The sequence below is a fragment of the Pelophylax lessonae genome (assembly GCF_965119305.1).
Source record: "Pelophylax lessonae genome assembly, chromosome: 7".
NCBI lineage: Eukaryota > Metazoa > Chordata > Amphibia > Anura > Ranidae > Pelophylax > Pelophylax lessonae.
The window spans coordinates 283,606,088-283,623,662 of NC_138774.1; the positions used below are offsets into that span (position 1 = coordinate 283,606,088).

At 47.8% G+C, this 17,575-nt stretch overlaps 2 protein-coding genes across 2 annotated transcripts in view; both read right to left on the reverse strand.

The window, feature by feature from the left end:
• The window catches only part of LOC309559687 (Krueppel-like factor 8), an 89,659-nt gene extending 86,264 nt beyond the window's left edge, over nucleotides 1-3,395 (reverse strand). Inside the window, exon 1 of the mRNA XM_082263092.1 lies at nucleotides 2,713-3,395. Coding sequence (XP_082119218.1) covers nucleotides 2,713-2,733 — 21 coding nt within the window. The 5' untranslated portion in view covers nucleotides 2,734-3,395. The remainder of the gene's footprint in view (nucleotides 1-2,712) is intronic.
• LOC309559680 (rho GTPase-activating protein 6-like) overlaps nucleotides 1-17,575 on the reverse strand; it is a 189,229-nt gene that overhangs the window by 73,982 nt on the left and 97,672 nt on the right. The window lies entirely within an intron of this gene.

Below are 17,575 nucleotides of genomic sequence, written 5' to 3' on the forward strand. Positions count from 1 at the left end.
TCTCTCTCATCCCCCTCTCTCTCTCTCTCATCCCCCTCTCTCTCTCTCATCCCCCTCTCTCTCATCCCCCTCTCTCTCTCTCATCCCCCTCTCTCTCTCTCATCCCCCTCTCTCTCTCTCATCCCCCTATCTCTCTCTTTGATCCCCCTCTCTCTTTCATCACCCCCCTCTCTCTCTCCCTCCGTCCCTCACCCACCCCCTCTCTCTCTCACCCCCCTCTCTCTCCCTCACCCCCCCCCTCTCTCTCTCTCCCTCAACCACCCCCCTCTCTCTCTCCCATCCCCTCTTACCCCCCCCCCCCCATCTCACGCCCCTCCTCTCGTGAGATCTCAGGAGTTCAAGCTGGGACTTGTAGTCCTTCGATTTTGGAGGGAGTCACATACATTAAAAAAGGAGTGGGGCAAATTTACATAAGAGGAACCGGCTCCATTGAGAGGCGGTCACACTCTCCTGTCATGCGAATTGGATGCAGAGAAACCCCCCATCCAATTCGCACTAGTGTGAACCCAGCCTTAATGCTGCGCACAAAAACACACATAAACATCTGCATAGCTACATTAAATAAAATAAATAATGTTCCAGGGCATTAAAAAAAAAAATTAACAGCGGCATTTTTTCTGCGCGTGTGCATGAGGCCAAAATAGTACAGGAGCGTCTTTGGCATGTTCATGTTTGTTGGGCATAGGACATCCCATTCAAATGAATTGGATGCCTTATGTGTGTGTGGTGCGAAAACAAGCGTTGGCACGACGCTCAGATGGGAGTGCAGCCTCAGAGTAAACTGAAATAAATATATACAGTGATACAGTGTGTGTATACACAGAGAGATCGCGCAAGCGCGAGAGAGCGCTCAAGCACTACAAAGAGAGAGAGCACAAGAGAGAAAGAGAGCGCAGGAGAGAGAGCGCGCACGAGAGAGAGAGAAAGAGAGCGTGCGAGAAAGAGAGAAAGAGAGCGTGCGAGAAAGAGAGAAAGAGAGCGTGAGAGAAAGGGAGAGAAAGAGAGAGCGCGCACGCGAGCGAGAGAAAGAAAGCGCGCGTGCAGGAGAGAGGCGAGCGAAAAGAGAGAGGGTGAACGGAAGCGAAAAGAGAGAGAAGGCGAGCAAGAGCGAAAAGAGAGAGAGAGGAAGCGAGAGCGAAAAGAGAGAGAGAGGAAGCGAGAGCGGAAAGAGAGAGGAAGCGAGAGCGGAAAGAGAGAGGAAGCGAGAGCGGAAAGAGAGAGGAAGCGAAAGCGGAAAGAGAGAGAGAGAGGAAGCGGGAGCGAAAAGAGAGAGAGGGGAAGCGAGAGCGAAAAGAGAGAGAGGGGAAGCGAGAGCGAAAAGAGAGGGGAAGCGAGAGCGAAAAGAGAGAGGAAGCAAGAGCGGAAAGAGAGAGAGGAAGCGGGAGCGAAAAGAGAGAGAGGGGAAGCGGGAGCGAAAAGAGAGAGAGAGGGGAAGCGGGAGCGAAAAGAGAGAGAGAGGGGAAGCGGGAGCGAAAAGAGAGAGAGGAAGCGAGAGCGAAAAGGGAGAGAGAGAGGAAGCGAGAGCGAAAAGAGAGAGAGAGAGGAAGCGAGAGCGAAAAGAGAGAGAGAGAGGAAGCGAGAGCGAAAAGAGAGCGAGAGAGAGAGGAAGCGAGAGCGATAAGAGAGCGAGAGAGAGGGGAAGCGAGAGCGATAAGAGAGCGAGAGAGAGAGGAAGCGAGAGCGAAAAGAGAGCGAGAGAGAGAGGAAGCGAGAGCGAAAAGAGAGCGAGAGAGAGAGGAAGCGAGAGCGAAAAGAGAGCGAGAGAGAGAGGAAGCGAGAGCGAAAAAAGAGAGAGAGAGAAGGAAGCGAGAGCGAAAAAAGGGAGAGCGAAAAGAGAGAGAGAGGAAGGGAGAGCGAAAAGAGAGAGAAAGCGAGAGCGAAAAGAGAGATAGAAATCGATAGAGCGAAAAGCGATAGAGAGAGTGAGCGAGAACGAAAAGAGAGAGCATGCACAAAAAGAGCGAGTGCGAAAAGAGTGAGAGCGCAAAAGCGAACCTTGGCACGACGCTTAGATGTGAATGCATCCTTGGAGTAAACTGTAATATCCTTTAGATTGTAAGCTCCGCAAGCAGGTCCCTCCTATTCCTTCTGTATTAAATTGTATTGTAATTGTACTGTCTCCCCTCTACATTGTAAAGCGCTGCGCAAACTGTTGGCGCTATATAAATCCTGAATAATAATATGTATATACACATACACACATATACACACAGTGCAAAAACACTACTCAATGCATGCTGGTCGCTTCCCCTTAAACAATCGAGCGGACGCAGATCACCGATTGTAGGATTTGCAAAATAAAAATGTACCGCAGCTCACAGATATTCAAAAAAAAAAAAAAAGAAAAATTGAACCATTTCAAGGCTTTGCCTACAGCCCCCGTACAGGAAGCACACACAACCGATGATATACATTTTCTCTTTTGATCGATGAATAGCTGTGGGCAACTCAACCCCTCCTTTACACCCTCCATCCGACCAATGTACTTTGTTCCCTCATTTTTTTTTTTTTTTTTTACGTGCACTGTCTCTTTAAGAGACAGCAAAGATGGTGGCCGGTGTCGGAAGAGGCAGCTGATGCTGCTCGGGGTCCCCCCCCCCCACCCACCCCCAAAAGAAACCCTCTGCGGGATGGTCAGCCGAGCGGGGCAAATGCTCCGAGGTGACCTGCATAGCGATAGATGGAAGAAGAGCAGGTTGACTGATGACTTACCGCCTGGGTCTCCGAATGCATCGCCCGCCGCCGACTGGCGATCCGTTGGCAGGCTGCGGCGCCCTCCCCGTGGGTTAGCAGCTCCGCGCCGTAGGCATGCGAGGCTTTTCGGCCACCTTTGTACAGGCTTCGCTAGCCAGGGCTGTCTGCTTTTTGTCTGGCTCCCCTCCTCCTCCTCCTCTTCAGTACATTCTGGGTGTGTTTACGGGGTGGGGCCCTGTAGGCAATACAACGTATAGTATCTATACTGTCTGCTCACCACCAGCCCTTGCTGTGTGCGTTAGGGGGGTTTCAAATGGTTTCATCTCCAGCAGCACTCAATCCGCAGCCCGGCGTCCTCCTGCACCCATTGGGGGGAAAGGGATACGGACCCTTGGGGAGACCACCGTGTCCCCTCAACAGAAGCCCCCCTTCCTTAAAGGGTTTGGTCTTGAACCTTTTAGTCCTTATGTGCCAGTCCTCGGTTCAGTATGTGTTCCTCTGTTTTCTCACACAGAGCTTCTCCTTCCCTGTCCACACCCAACTACTCCACCCCGCACTAAGCTTGTCAGTCAGACCTGCACTGCACAACCACCCTGCTGAGGGATCCTCCTCTAAGGGCTACAGCTGCACTGGATTTCTTTTACGTATTACAGACTTCTCCTTGTCCTCAAGTGAGACAGAAAAAAAAAAAAGCATGCAATCGGCGTTGGGTTTGCAAAAAAAAAAAAAAGGTTCGGTTGCAAGAACGAAACGTTATAGGCAGAGGGGGGTTCTCTGGTAGCACAGGCGACGAGGTCAATGGTATGATAAAAAAAAAAAAAAAAAAAATTGATACAAAGTTGAAAAAAATAGAGGTATCGTAATTGAAATTGAATTAAAATATTTAAAAAAAAAATTAATAAAAAATTTGATGTGATATAGAAATATACCGTAGATAACAGATGCTTTGGGTATCAGTTGCTATAGGCGTCTGGGGCGTCCATCCAAGGGTAAGTATAGCACCACGATGAGGTCCTCTGGCACCCAAAGTGAAGATGCCAAAGATACAATTAAAGAATTCAAATTAGGAAAAAAAAATTTACATAAACCATTCAAAAATTAAATTTAAATCTTTGATAAGATCTGATTTTGAAACACAAAAGTACAGCACCAGGATGAGGTCCCCTGGCACCCAAAGTGAAGATGCCAAAGATAACAATTAAAAAATTCTAATTAGGAAAAAAAAATTGACATTATTAACCATTTCGAAAATGAAATTTAAATCGTTGATAAGCTCTGATTTTGAAACCCAAATCATCTGTATCGATATTTCAGATTCACATCTTATCCAAAATGTATGTCATTTTCAATTAGTGTAAAATGTAATTTATTTTTTCCAAATTCTGGCACCCAAAGTGAAGATGCCAAAGATATAATTTAAAAAATTCAAATTGGTGTATAATGTAATTTTCTTTTCCTAATTTGAATTTTTTAATTGTGACATTGACATCTTCACTTTGGGTGCCAGAGGACCTCATCTTGGTGCTGCACTCACTCTTGGATGTACACTTCTGCCCCCAATGCCTTTGGCAACCAAGAGTGAGTGCAGCACCAGGATGAGGTCCTATGGCACCCAAAGTGAAGATGCCAAAGATAACAATTAAAAAATTCAAATTAGGAAAAAAAATTTACATTATAAACCATTTCGAAAATGAAATTTAAATTTTGATAAGATCTGATTTTGAAACCCAAACCATCTGTATCGATATTTCAGACTCACATCTTATCCAAAATGTATGTCATTTTCAATTAGCGTAAAATGTAATTTATTTTTTCCAAATTCTGGCACCCAAAGTTAAGATGCCAAAGATATAATTAAAAAAATTCAGATTGGTATATAATATACATTTTTTTCCTTAATTTTAATTTTTTAATTGTATCATTGGCATCTCCACTTTGGGTGCCAGAGGACCTCATCTTGGTGCTGCACTCACTCTTGGATGTACACTTCTGCCCCCAATGCCTTTGGCAACCAAGAGTGAGTGTAGCACCAGGATGAGGTCCCCTGGAACCCAAAGTGAAGATGCCAAAAATGCAATAAAAAAATTAAAATTAGGAAAAAAAATTTACATTATAAACCATTCCGAAAATGAAATTTAAATCTTTGATAAGATGTGATTTTGAAATATCGATACAGATGGTTTGGGATTAAAAAAATAAAAATAAATTTACAATATACACCAATTTGAATTTTTCTTACTTATATCATTGGCATCTTCACTTTGGGTGCCGGAGGACCTCATCTTGGTGCTGCACTCACTCTTGGATGTACACTTCTGCCCCCAATGCCTATGGCAAACAAGAGTGAGTCTAGCACCAGGATGAGGTCCCCTGGCGCCCAAAGTGAAGATGCCAAAGATACAATTAAAAAATGCAAATTAGGGAAAAAAAATTACATTATAAACCATTCGAAAATGAAATTTAAATCTTTGATAGGATCTGATTTTGAAACCCAAACCATCTGTATCGATATTTCAGACTCACATCTTATCCAAAATGTATGTAATTTTCAATTCTGGCACCCAAAAGTGAAGATGCCAAAGATATAATTTAAAAAATTCAGATTGGTGTATAATGTAAATTTTTTTCCCTAATTTTAATTTTTTAACTGTATCATTGGCATCTCCACTTTGGGTGCCGGAGGACCTCATCTTGGTGCTGCACTCACTCTTGGTTGCCATAGGCATTGGGGGCAGAAGGGTACATCCAAGAGTGAGTGCAGCACCAAGATGAGGTCCTCTGGCACCCAAAGTGAAGATGCCAAAGATATAATTAAAAAAATTCAAATTGGTGTATAATGTAATTTTCTTTTCCTAATTTGAATTTTTTTAATTGTATCATTGGCATCTTCACTTTGGGTGCCGGAGGACCTCATCTTGGTGCTGCACTCACTCTTGGTTGCCATAGGCATTGGTGGCAGAAGGGTACATCCAGGGCAGCCATCAGAAATTTTGGGGCCCCTTACACAGATTTAGGCCTGGGCCCCTCTGGGCCTGACCACCAACATTCCACAGGGCAGCCCTCTTGCCGTCCCACCAAGTCCGCCCACGGACCATCCCACCGAGTCCTTCAGTGCAACCACTTCTTTTTTAACACTCTTATAACTTAATAAATTGAAATTAATCCAATCCATCAAAGAGACATCCCAATCCAGTAAAAAGACAGCCTCATATATTCAGCAAAGAGACAGCGCAATCCAGCAAAGAGACATCCTTTCAGCTGCATCGGCTTACTCTGCAGCCTCCATGCTTTAGCAATTGCTACTTACTACAACAGCAACAACTCGGTCTCGTTGGTTGGGGCCTTGCCGGCTGGGCCCCTCGGAATGCCTGGGCCCCCTACATGTGTATGGGCTGTCCCCCCCTGATGGCTGCCCTGTGTACATCCAAGAGTGAGTGCATCACCAAGATGAGGTCCTCCGGCACCCAAAGTGAAGATGCCAAAGATATAATTTAAAAAATTCAAATTGGTGTATAATGTAATTTTCTTTTCCTAATTTGAATTTTTTAATTGTATCATTGACATCTTCACTTTGGGTGCCAGAGGACCTCATCTTGGTGCTGCACTCACTCTTGGATGTACACTTCTGCCCCCAATGCCTTTGGCATCCAAGAGTGATTGCAGCACCAGGATGAGGTCCTCTGGAACCCAAAGTGAAGATGCCAATGGTACAATTAAAAAATTCAAATTAGGAAAAAAAAATTACATTATACACCAATTTGAATTTTTTAATTATATCATTGGCATCTTTACTTTGGGTGCCAGAGGACCGCATCTTGGTGCTGCACTCACTCTTGGATGTACACTTCTGCCCCCAATGCCTTTGACAACCAAGAGTGAGTGTAGCACCAAGATGAGGTCCCCTGGCACCCAAAGTGAAGATGCCAAAGATACAATTAAATTCAAATTTGGAAAAAAGAAATGACATTTTACACTAATCGGAAATTACATTTTAAATAAGATGTGAGTCTGAAATATCGACACAGATGGTTCGGGTATAAGTTGCTGTAGGCGTTAGGGGCCGAGGTCTACATCCAAAGGTAAGAGCAGCACCAGGAGGAGGTCCTCTGGCAGCCAAAGTGAAGCCAATGATAGAATTAAAAAATGCAATTTAGGAAAAACAAAATAACATTATACACTCTTCGAAAAATAAATTGTTTGATTTTGAAATATCGATACAATTGGTTTGGGTGTCAAATGTACCCTCTGCCCCTAACGCCTTTGCCAACCAATACCCAAACCATCTGTATCGATATTTCAAAATCACATCTTATCAAAAATTTAAATTTCATTTTCGAATGTTGTTTAATGTAATTTTTTTTAAAATCTATCATTAGCATCTTCACTTTGGGTCCCAGGGGGCCTCGTCCTGGTGCTACACTCACTCTTGGTTGCCAAAGACGTTAGGGGCGGAGGTGTACATCCAAGAGTGAGTGCAGCACCAGGATGAAGTCCTCTGGCACCCAAAGTGAAGATGCCAATGATACCATTAAAAAATTCAAGTTAGGAAAACATTTTTTACATTATAGACCATTCTAAAATTAAATTTAAATCTTTGATAAGATGTGATTTTGAAATATAGATACAGATGCTTTGGGTATCGGTTGTACATCCGGGAGTCGGCACAGGCAAAAAATAAAAAATACATTATACACCAATTTTAATTTTTTTACTTATATCATTGGCATCTTCACTTTGGGTGTCGGAGAACCTCATCTTGGTGCTGCACTCACTCTTGGATGTACACTTCTGCCCCCAATGCCTATGGCAACCAAGAGTGAGTGCAGCACCAGGATGAGGTCCTCTGGCACCCAAAGTAAAGATGCCAATGATACAATTAAAAAATTCAAATTCGGAAAAAAAAATTGCATTATACACTATTTGAAAATTAAATTGAAATTTTTGATAAGATGGGATTTTGAAATATTGATACAGATGGTTTGGGTATCGGTTGTACATCCTTGAGTCGCCACGTTGCCGGGAGGAGGTCCTCTGGCACCCAAGGCAAAGATGCCAATTATACAGTAAAAAAGTTTAAATTAGGAAAAAAAAAAATTTATACTAGTCAAAATTGATTTAAAACTTTAGATATAATTGGATTTTGGAAAAATGAATACAGCGGCTTGGGTATCGGTTGTAATAGGCGTTAGGGGCAGAGTTGCACCAGGACGAGGTCCTCTGGCACCCAAGGTGAAGAAGCTAATAAAATGATAAAAAAAAAAAAAAGAAATCAAGGTACCAAAAAATATATAAAGTACATCATGCGCTAGTCGAAATTTTGATGAACATGTGATTTTGAAATATTGATACAGATAGTTTGGGTATCAGTTGCTATAGGTGTTAGGCACAGAGGTGTACATCTAGGGGTGGGCACAGTATTGGGAGAAGGTCCTTTGGCACCCAAGAAGAATATGCCAATGATGCAATAAAAAAAGTTTAATTTAGGAAATAATATTATAATAGAAAATTGAAGTTTTTGATATTATGTGATTTTGAAATGTCGATAGAGTTGGTTTGAGTATCAGTTGCAATGGGAGTTAGGGGCAGAGGTGTAGTTCCAGGGGTGAGGACAGCACCAGGACAATGTCCTCTTGCACCCAAGGGGAAGATGTCAAAGATATGACAAAAAAAAATCCAAATAAGGAAAAAAAAAAAAAAAAAAAAAAATATATATATATATATATATATATATATATATATATATATGTATATGTGTGTATATATATGTGTGTATATATATATGTATATATATATATATATATATATATATATATGTGTATATATATATGTATATATATATATATGTATGTGTGTGTATATATATATATATATATATATATATATATATATATATATGTATGTATATGTATGTATATATATATGTATGTATATATATGTATATAAATATATTATACAGTATACACATCATACACTCGCCAAAAATAAATTTGGAATCTTTGATAGTTACTGTATATCAAAATACTGACACACATGGTTTGAATATCAGTTGCAATAGGCACTAGGGGCAGAGAGGACCATCCATGGCTGGGTACAGTGCCAGGGCAAGGTTCTCTGGCACCCAAGGTGAAGAGGTCAATGATAGCACCCAAGGGAGTAGCGCTAATTTTTTTTTTCTTTTTTCTGCCTCTAACGCTCCTGCATGTTAGGCTTCGTGTCCATGCAAATACATAGGCATCTACAGGCAGAAAAAAAACCCCCATGCGGCCTGTGCGTCCAGGAGCAGCGGTGTTTTGGCAGAAAAATTGCTTGGCGTGTCTAGATGCGCGTTAACGCTAGGGCGTTTGAGTGTTATTACCATTCAAAACTATTATTCTTTTTATTATTTTATTTATTATTGGGACGCTTGCCTTTACACGTCATCAGGGGAGGATGCACAGGGATGCACAGAGTCCTGACCTCAACCCGATAGAACACCTTTGGGATGAATTAGAGCGTAAACTGCGAGCCAGGCCTTCTCGTCCAACATCAGTGCCTGACCTCACAAATGTGCTTCTGGAAGAATGGTCAAACATTCCCATAGACACACTCCTAAACCTTGTGGACAGCCTTCCCAGAAGAGTTGAAGCTGTTATCGCAGCAAAGGGTGGGCCAACTCAATATTGAACCCTACGGACTAAGACTGGGGTGCCATTAAAGTTCATGTGTGTGTAAAGGCAGGCGTCCCAATACTTTTGGTAGTATAGTGTATTTCTATAGTATATTGTGTATGAAAAGTCACAGCTCCACCTCCAGGATTTAGTACAGTACTGCAACCCCTTTCCTGGAGTACCATCGCCATGGCAACCAACGCCCCCCCGACGGAGAGTGTGCCAGCGTCTCTTGCCAGTTCCATTCAGTTTAATGCATTTTCAGGCTCATTCAGCAAACGGAGGGCGAAGGGGGTGTGCAGAGGGTGGTAACCCATATCGACCAGTTGGATGGCAGTTTGGGTCCGGTAAGAAGTTTATTTCTGGTTGCTATGGGTTACCGCATCCTCGTCACTCTGCCATGCTTTATAGGAACCATACACGCTTCGATTTTATCTCCCGAATGAAGCAATCAAATCAGCAAGCAATTGATTAGCTACGACTTCCCCCTCCTATCAATTTAGGTTAAGCTGAGTCGATCGGTCCGGGGTGGGAATGATCGGTCGGCAGCACGGAGATCGAAAAACGATCGATCAGATTATGTGCTTGCATAATAGAAATGGAGATGTGATCGGTAACGAATTATTGTATCCTCCAATTATCATTCAAAAATCGACTTCCCAGTGTGTGACATATCGATCGATTGGGTTGTCTATTATAGACCGATTATTCCTATCAGGAGAAATAGATTGGAAAGGAAACTATTAATTTATTAACCATAAAGGTGACCATACACTATACAATCTGATTGTACAATCTCCTGTAGGTTTGCCATCAACTACGTGTCGCAAGGGCCAGCCTGATTTGATACAAATGCAATCAAATTGTTTAGATTTGTCCACAAATTACATAGTTTAGTAAATCTAGATTGTATAGAGATTGTCCAATCAGATTGCTTAGTGTATGGTAAGCTTTAGGATGGATATGGATGATATCGCTAATTAGCCCTGGAGAGCTCAGCTTGGGTGGGCAGTGAGACATTTTTAGGGACACATCACTGCTGAGCTAAGGAGGGATGGAATGTATTTCAGGATACATCCTGCTGCTGTGCGGGGGATGGGAGGATGGGGGGATTCGTAGGGAGTCTGCTGATTCAGTGATGGAAGGAAGTAAAATTTCCAGGGAGTTTACATTGCAAAGTCAAGGATGGGGAGAATGATGATATTTCTAGGGACACTTTGTTACTAAGCTTTAGATGGGGGGGGGGGGGATTGGGTTAGTGGTACTAATTAATAGAGAGTCAGTGGTATGTCTGGGATGGAGGGTAAGTGGTACGTCTGGGATGGAGGGTTAGTGGTACGTCTGGGATGGAGGGTTAGTGGTACGTCTGGGATGGAGGGTCAGTGGTACGTCTGGGATGGAGGGTAAGTGGTACGTCTGGGATGGAGGGTTAGTGGTAAGTCTGGGATGGAGGGTCAGTGGTAAGTCTGGGATGGAGGGTCAGTGGTAAGTCTGGGATGGAGGGTTAGTGATACGTCTGGGATAGAGGGTCAGTGGTAAGTCTGGGATGGAGGGTCAGTGGTACGTCTGGGTTGGAGGGTCAGTGGTACGTCTGGGATGGAGGGTCAGTGGTACGTCTGGGATGGAGGGTCAGTGATACGTCTGGGATGGAGGGTCAGTGGTACGTATGGGATGGAGGGTAAGTGGTACATCTGGGATGGAGGGTTAGTGGTACGTCTGGGATGGAGGGTCAGTGGTACGTCTGGGTTGGAGGGTCAGTGGTACGTCTGGGATGGAGGGTCAGTGGTACGTCTGGGATGGAGGGTCAGTGGTACGTCTGGGATGGAGGGTCAGTGATACGTCTGGGATGGAGGGTAAGTGGTACGTCTGGGATGGAGGGTCAGTGGTACGTCTGGGATGGAGGGTCAGTGGCACGTCTGGGATGGAGGGTCAGTGGTACGTATGGGATGGAGGGTAAGTGGTACGTCTGGGATGGAGGGTTAGTGGTACGTCTGGGATGGAGGGTCAGTGGTAAGTCTGGGATGGAGGGTCAGTGGTAAGTCTGGGATGGAGGGTCAGTGGTAAGTCTGGGATGGAGGGTCAGTGGTAAGTCTGGGATGGAGGGTTAGTGATACGTCTGGGATAGAGGGTCAGTGGTAAGTCTGGGATGGAGGGTCAGTGATACGTCTGGGATAGAGGGTCAGTGGTAAGTCTGGGATGGAGGGTCAGTGGTACGTCTGGGTTGGAGGGTCAGTGGTACGTCTGGGATGGAGGGTCAGTGGTACGTCTGGGATGGAGGGTCAGTGATACGTCTGGGATGGAGGGTAAGTGATACATCTGGGATGGAGGGTCAGTGGTACGTCTGGGATGGAGGGTCAGTGGTACGTCTGGGATGGAGGGTCAGTGGTACGTATGGGATGGAGGGTCAGTGATACGTCTGGGATGGAGGGTCAGTGATACGTCTGGGATGGAGGGTAAGTGTTACGTCTGGGATGGAGGGTAAGTGATACATTTGGGATAGAGGGTCAGTGGTAAGTCTGGGATGGAGGGTCAGTGGTACGTCTGGGATGGAGGGTTAGTTGTACGTCTGGGAGTGAGGGTAAGTGATACATTTGGGATAGAGGGTCAGTGGTACGTCTGGGTTGGAGGGTCAGTGGTACGTCTGGGTTGGAGGGTCAGTGGTACGTCTGGGATGGAGGGTCAGTGATAAGTCTGGGATGGAGGGTCAGTGATACGTCTGGGATGGAGGGTAAGTGATACGTCTGGGATGGAGGGTCAGTGATACGTCTGGGATGGAGGGTCAGTGGTACGTCTGGGATGGAGGATCAGTGGTACGTCTGGGATGGAGGGTCAGTGGTACGTCTGGGATGGAGGGTCAATGGTACGTCTGGGATGGAGGGTCAGTGGTACGTCTGGGATGGAGGGTAAGTGATACGTCTGGGATGGAGGGTTAGTTGTACGTCTGGGATGGAGGGTCAGTGATACGTCTGGGATGGAGGGTCAGTGATACGTCTGCGATGGAGGGTCAGTGGTACGTCTGGGATGGAGGGTCAGTGATACGTCTGGGTTGGAGGGTCAGTGGTACGTCTGGGTTGGAGGGTCAGTGGTACGTCTGGGGTGGAGGGTTAATGGTACGTCTGGGATGGAGGGTCAGTGGTACGTCTGGGATGGAGGGTCAGTGGTACGTCTGGGATAGAGGGTTAATGGTACGTCTGGGATGGAGGGTTAGTGGTACGTCTGGGATGGAGGGTCAGTGGTACGTCTGGGATGGAGGATCAGTTGTACATCTGGGATGGAGGGTCAGTGGTACGTCTGGCATGGAGGGTCAGTGATACGTCTGGGATGGAGGGACAGTGATACGTCTGGGATGGAGGGTCAGTGGTAAGTCTGGGATGGAGGGTCAGTGGTACGTTTGGGATGGAGGGTCAGTGGTACGTCTGGGATGGAGGGTCAGTGGTACGTCTGGGATGGAGGGTCAGTGGTACGTCTGGGATGGAGGGTCAGTGGTAAGTCTGGGATGGAGGGTCAGTGGTAAGTCTGGGATGGAGGGTCAGTGGTACGTCTGGGATGGAGGGTCAGTGATAGGTCTGGGATGGAGGGTCAGTGATAGGTCTGGGATGGAGGGTCAATGGTATGTCTGGGATAGAGGGTCAGTGATACGTCTGGGATGGAGGGTAAGTGATACGTCTGGGATGGAGGGTTAGTTGTACGTCTGGGATAGAGGGCCAGTGGTACGTCTGGGATGGAGGGTCAGTGGTACGTCTGGGATGGAGGGTCAGTGGTACGTCTGGGATGGAGGGTCAGTGGTACGTCTGGGATGGAGGGTCAGTGGTACGTCTGGGATGGAGGGTCAGTGGTACGTCTGGGACGGAGGGTCAGTGATACGTCTGGGACGGAGGGTCAGTGATACGTCTGGGATGGAGGGTAAGTGATACGTCTGGGATGGAGGGTTAGTTGTACGTCTGGGATGGAGGGTTAGTTGTACGTCTGGGATGGAGGGTCAGTGGTACCTCTGGGATGGAGGGTCAGTGATACGTCTGGGATGGAGGGTCAGTGGTACGTCCGGGATGGAGGGTCAGTGGTACGTCCGGGATGGAGGGTCAGTGGTACGTCTGGGATGGAGGGTCAGTGGTACGTCTGGGATGGAGGGTCAGTGGTACGTCTGGGATGGAGGGTCAGTGGTACGTCTGGGGTGGAGGGTTAATGTTATGTCTGGGATGGAGGGTTAATGGTACGTCTGGGATGGAGGGTTAGTTGTACGTCTGGGATGGAGGGTCAGTGATACGTCTGCGATGGAGGGTCAGTGATACGTCTGCGATGGAGGGTCAGTGGTACGTCTGGGATGGAGGGTCAGTGATACGTCTGGGTTGGAGGGTCAGTGGTATGTCTGGGTTGGAGGGTCAGTGGTATGTCTGGGTTGGAGGGTCAGTGGTACGTCTGGGGTGGAGGGTTAATGGTATGTCTGGGATGGAGGGTCAGTGGTACGTCTGGGATGGAGGGTTAATGGTAGGTCTGGGATGGAGGGTTAGTGCTACATCTGGGATGGAGGGTCAGTGGTACGTCTGGGATGGAGGGTTAGTTGTACGTCTGGGATGGAGGGTCAGTGGTACGTCTGGGATGGAGGGTCAGTGGTACGTCTGGGATGGAGGGTCAGTGATACGTCTGGGATGGAGGGTCAGTGATACGTCTGGGATGGAGGGTCAGTGGTACGTCTGGGATGGAGGGTCAGTGGTACGTCTGGGATGGAGGGTCAGTGGTACGTCTGGGATGGAGGGTCAGTGGTACGTCTGGGATGGAGGGTCAGTGATACGTCTGGGATGGAGGGTTAGTTGTACGTCTGGGATGGAGGGTCAGTGATACGTCTGGGATGGAGGGTCAGTGATAAGTCTGGGATGGAGGGTCAGTGGTACCTCTGGGATGGAGGGTCAGTGGTACCTCTGGGATGGAGGGTCAGTGATACGTCTGGGATGGAGGGTCAGTGGTACGTCTGGGATGGAGGGTCAGTGGTACGTCTGGGATGGAGGGTCAGTGGTACGTCTGGGATGGAGGGTCAGTGGTACGTCTGGGATGGAGGGTAAGTGATATGTCTGGGATGGAGGGTCAATGGTACGTCTGGGATGGAGGGTCAGTGATACGTCTGGGATGGAGGGTTAGTTGTACGTCTGGGATGGAGGGTCAGTGATACGTCTGGGATGGAGGGTTAGTTGTACGTCTGGGATGGAGGGTCAGTGATACGTCTGGGATGGAGGGTTAGTTGTACGTCTGGAATGGAGGGTCAGTGATACGTCTGGGATGGAGGGTCAGTGGTACGTCTGGGATGGAGGGTCAGTGGTACGTCTGGGATGGAGGGTCAGTGATACGTCTGGGTTGGAGGGTCAGTGGTATGTCTGGGTTGGAGGGTCAGTGGTACGTCTGGGGTGGAGGGTTAATGGTATGTCTGGGATGGAGGTCAGTGGTACGTCTGGGATAGAGGGTTAATGGTACGTCTGGGATGGAGGGTCAGTGGTACGTCTGGGATGGAGGGTCAGTGGTACGTCTGGGATGGAGGGTCAGTGATACGTCTGGGATGGAGGGTCAGTGGTACGTCTGGGATGGAGGGTCAGTGGTACGTCTGGGATGGAGGGTCAGTGGTACGTCTGGGATGGAGGGTCAGTGGTACGTCTGGGATGGAGGGTCAGTGGTACGTCTGGGATGGAGGGTCAGTGGTACGTCTGGGATGGAGGGTCAGTGGTACGTCTGGGATGGAGGGTCAGTGATAGGTCTGGGATGGAGGGTCAGTGATAGGTCTGGGATGGAGGGTCAGTGATAGGTCTGGGATGGAGGGTCAATGGTATTTCTGGGATGGAGGGTCAGTGATACGTCTGGGATGGAGGGTAAGTGATACGTCTGGGATGGAGAGTTAGTTGTACGTCTGGGATGGAGGGTCACTGGTACGTCTGGGATGGAGGGTCAGTGATACGTCTGGGATGGAGGGTAAGTGATACGTCTGGGATGGAGGGTTAGTTGTACGTCTGGGATGGAGGGTAAGTGATACGTCTGGGATGGAGGGTCAGTGATAAGTCTGGGATGGAGGGTCAGTGGTACTTCTGGGATGGAGGGTAAGTGATACGTCTGGGATGGAGGGTAAGTGGTACGTCTGGGATGGAGGGTTAGTTGTACGTCTGGGATGGAGGGTCAGTGATACGTCTGGGATGGAGGGTCAGTGATACTTCTGGGATGGAGGGTCAGTGGTACGTCTGGGATGGAGGGTCAGTGATACGTCTGGGATGGAGGGTCAGTGGTACGTCCGGGATGGAGGGTCAGTGGTACGTCCGGGATGGAGGGTTAGTGGTACGTCTGGGATGGAGGGTCAGTGGTACGTCTGGGATGGAGGGTCAGTGGTACGTCTGGGGTGGAGGGTTAATGGTATGTCTGGGATGGAGGGTCAGTGGTACTTCTGGGATAGAGGGTTAATAGTACGTCTGGGATGGAGGGTTAGTGCTACGTCTGGGATGGAGGGTCAGTGGTACGTCTGGGATGGAGGGTCAGTGGTACGTCTGGGATGGAGGGTCAGTGGTACGTCTGGGATGGAGGGTTAGTTGTACGTCTGGGATGGAGGGTAAGTGATACGTCTGGGATGGAGGGTCAGTGATAAGTCTGGGATGGAGGGTCAGTGGTACTTCTGGGATGGAGGGTAAGTGATACGTCTGGGATGGAGGGTAAGTGGTACGTCTGGGATGGAGGGTTAGTTGTACGTCTGGGATGGAGGGTCAGTGATACGTCTGGGATGGAGGGTCAGTGATACTTCTGGGATGGAGGGTCAGTGATAAGTCTGGGATGGAGGGTCAGTGGTACGTCTGGGATGGAGGGTCAGTGATACGTCTGGGATGGAGGGTCAGTGGTACGTCCGGGATGGAGGGTCAGTGGTACGTCCGGGATGGAGGGTCAGTGGTACGTCCGGGATGGAGGGTTAGTGGTACGTCTGGGATGGAGGGTCAGTGGTACGTCTGGGGTGGAGGGTCAGTGGTACGTCTGGGGTGGAGGGTTAATGGTATGTCTGGGATGGAGGGTCAGTGGTACTTCTGGGATAGAGGGTTAATAGTACGTCTGGGATGGAGGGTTAGTGCTACGTCTGGGATGGAGGGTCAGTGGTACGTCTGGGGTGGAGGGTTAATGGTATGTCTGGGATGGAGGGTCAGTGGTACTTCTGGGATAGAGGGTTAATAGTACGTCTGGGATGGAGGGTTAGTGCTACGTCTGGGATGGAGGGTCAGTGGTACGTCTGGGATGGAGGGTCAGTGGTACGTCTGGGATGGAGGGTCAGTGGTACGTCTGGGATGGAGGGTCAGTGGTACGTCTGGGATGGAGGGTCAGTGATAGGTCCGGGATGGAGGGTCAGTGGCACGTCTGGGGTGGAGGGTTAATGGTATGTCTGGGATGGAGGGTCAGTGGTACGTCTGGGATGGAGGGTCAGTGGTACGTCTGGGATGGAGGGTAAGTGATACGTCTGGGATGGAGGGTCAGTGGTAAGTCTGGGATGGAGGGTCAGTGGTACGTCTGGGTTGGAGGGTCAGTGGTAAGTGCCCATCAGTGCAGCCTATCAGTGCCACCTTATCAGTGCCCATCAGTACCCACCAGTGCAGCCTATCAGTGCAGCCCATCAGTGCCACCTCATTAGTGCCCATTAGTGCCATCTTATCAGTGTCAATCAGTGCCGCCTATCAGTGCCCATCAAAGCCACCTCAGTGCAGCCTATCACTACCCATTAGTGCCATCTTATCAGTGCCGCCTATCAGTGCCATCTCATTAGTGCCCATCAGTGCAGCCTATCACTGCCCATTAGTGCCTTCTTATCAGTGCAACCAATCAGTGCCACCTCATTAGTGCCCATCAGTGCAACCAATCAGTGCTACCACATCAGTGCAGCCTATCAGTGCCCATCAGTGGAGAAAAATTACCTTTTTTTGCAAAACTTTAAATCCGAAACTCACCTCCCCCTGGCATTTGCCCATTAAACTCAGTCTGTAGCTCAATTTATTAAAGGCAATCCCGCCCCCTTGGACTACCTTGTCCATAATTCTTTGCAGTACATCATCCAGGAGGGAGGAACTCCCCTATGTACTACCGCTACACCGAGAGAGATGGGAGAAGGAAGCAGACATAGAAAGAGAGGGGTGGGATGGTAGGAGGAGAGGGTGGTCAGGTCACTGTCCCCGGGGCGGGATCGCGCTGTCAAATGCAAAAGGAGGAGTGGCGACTATGGCGCTACATTCTAC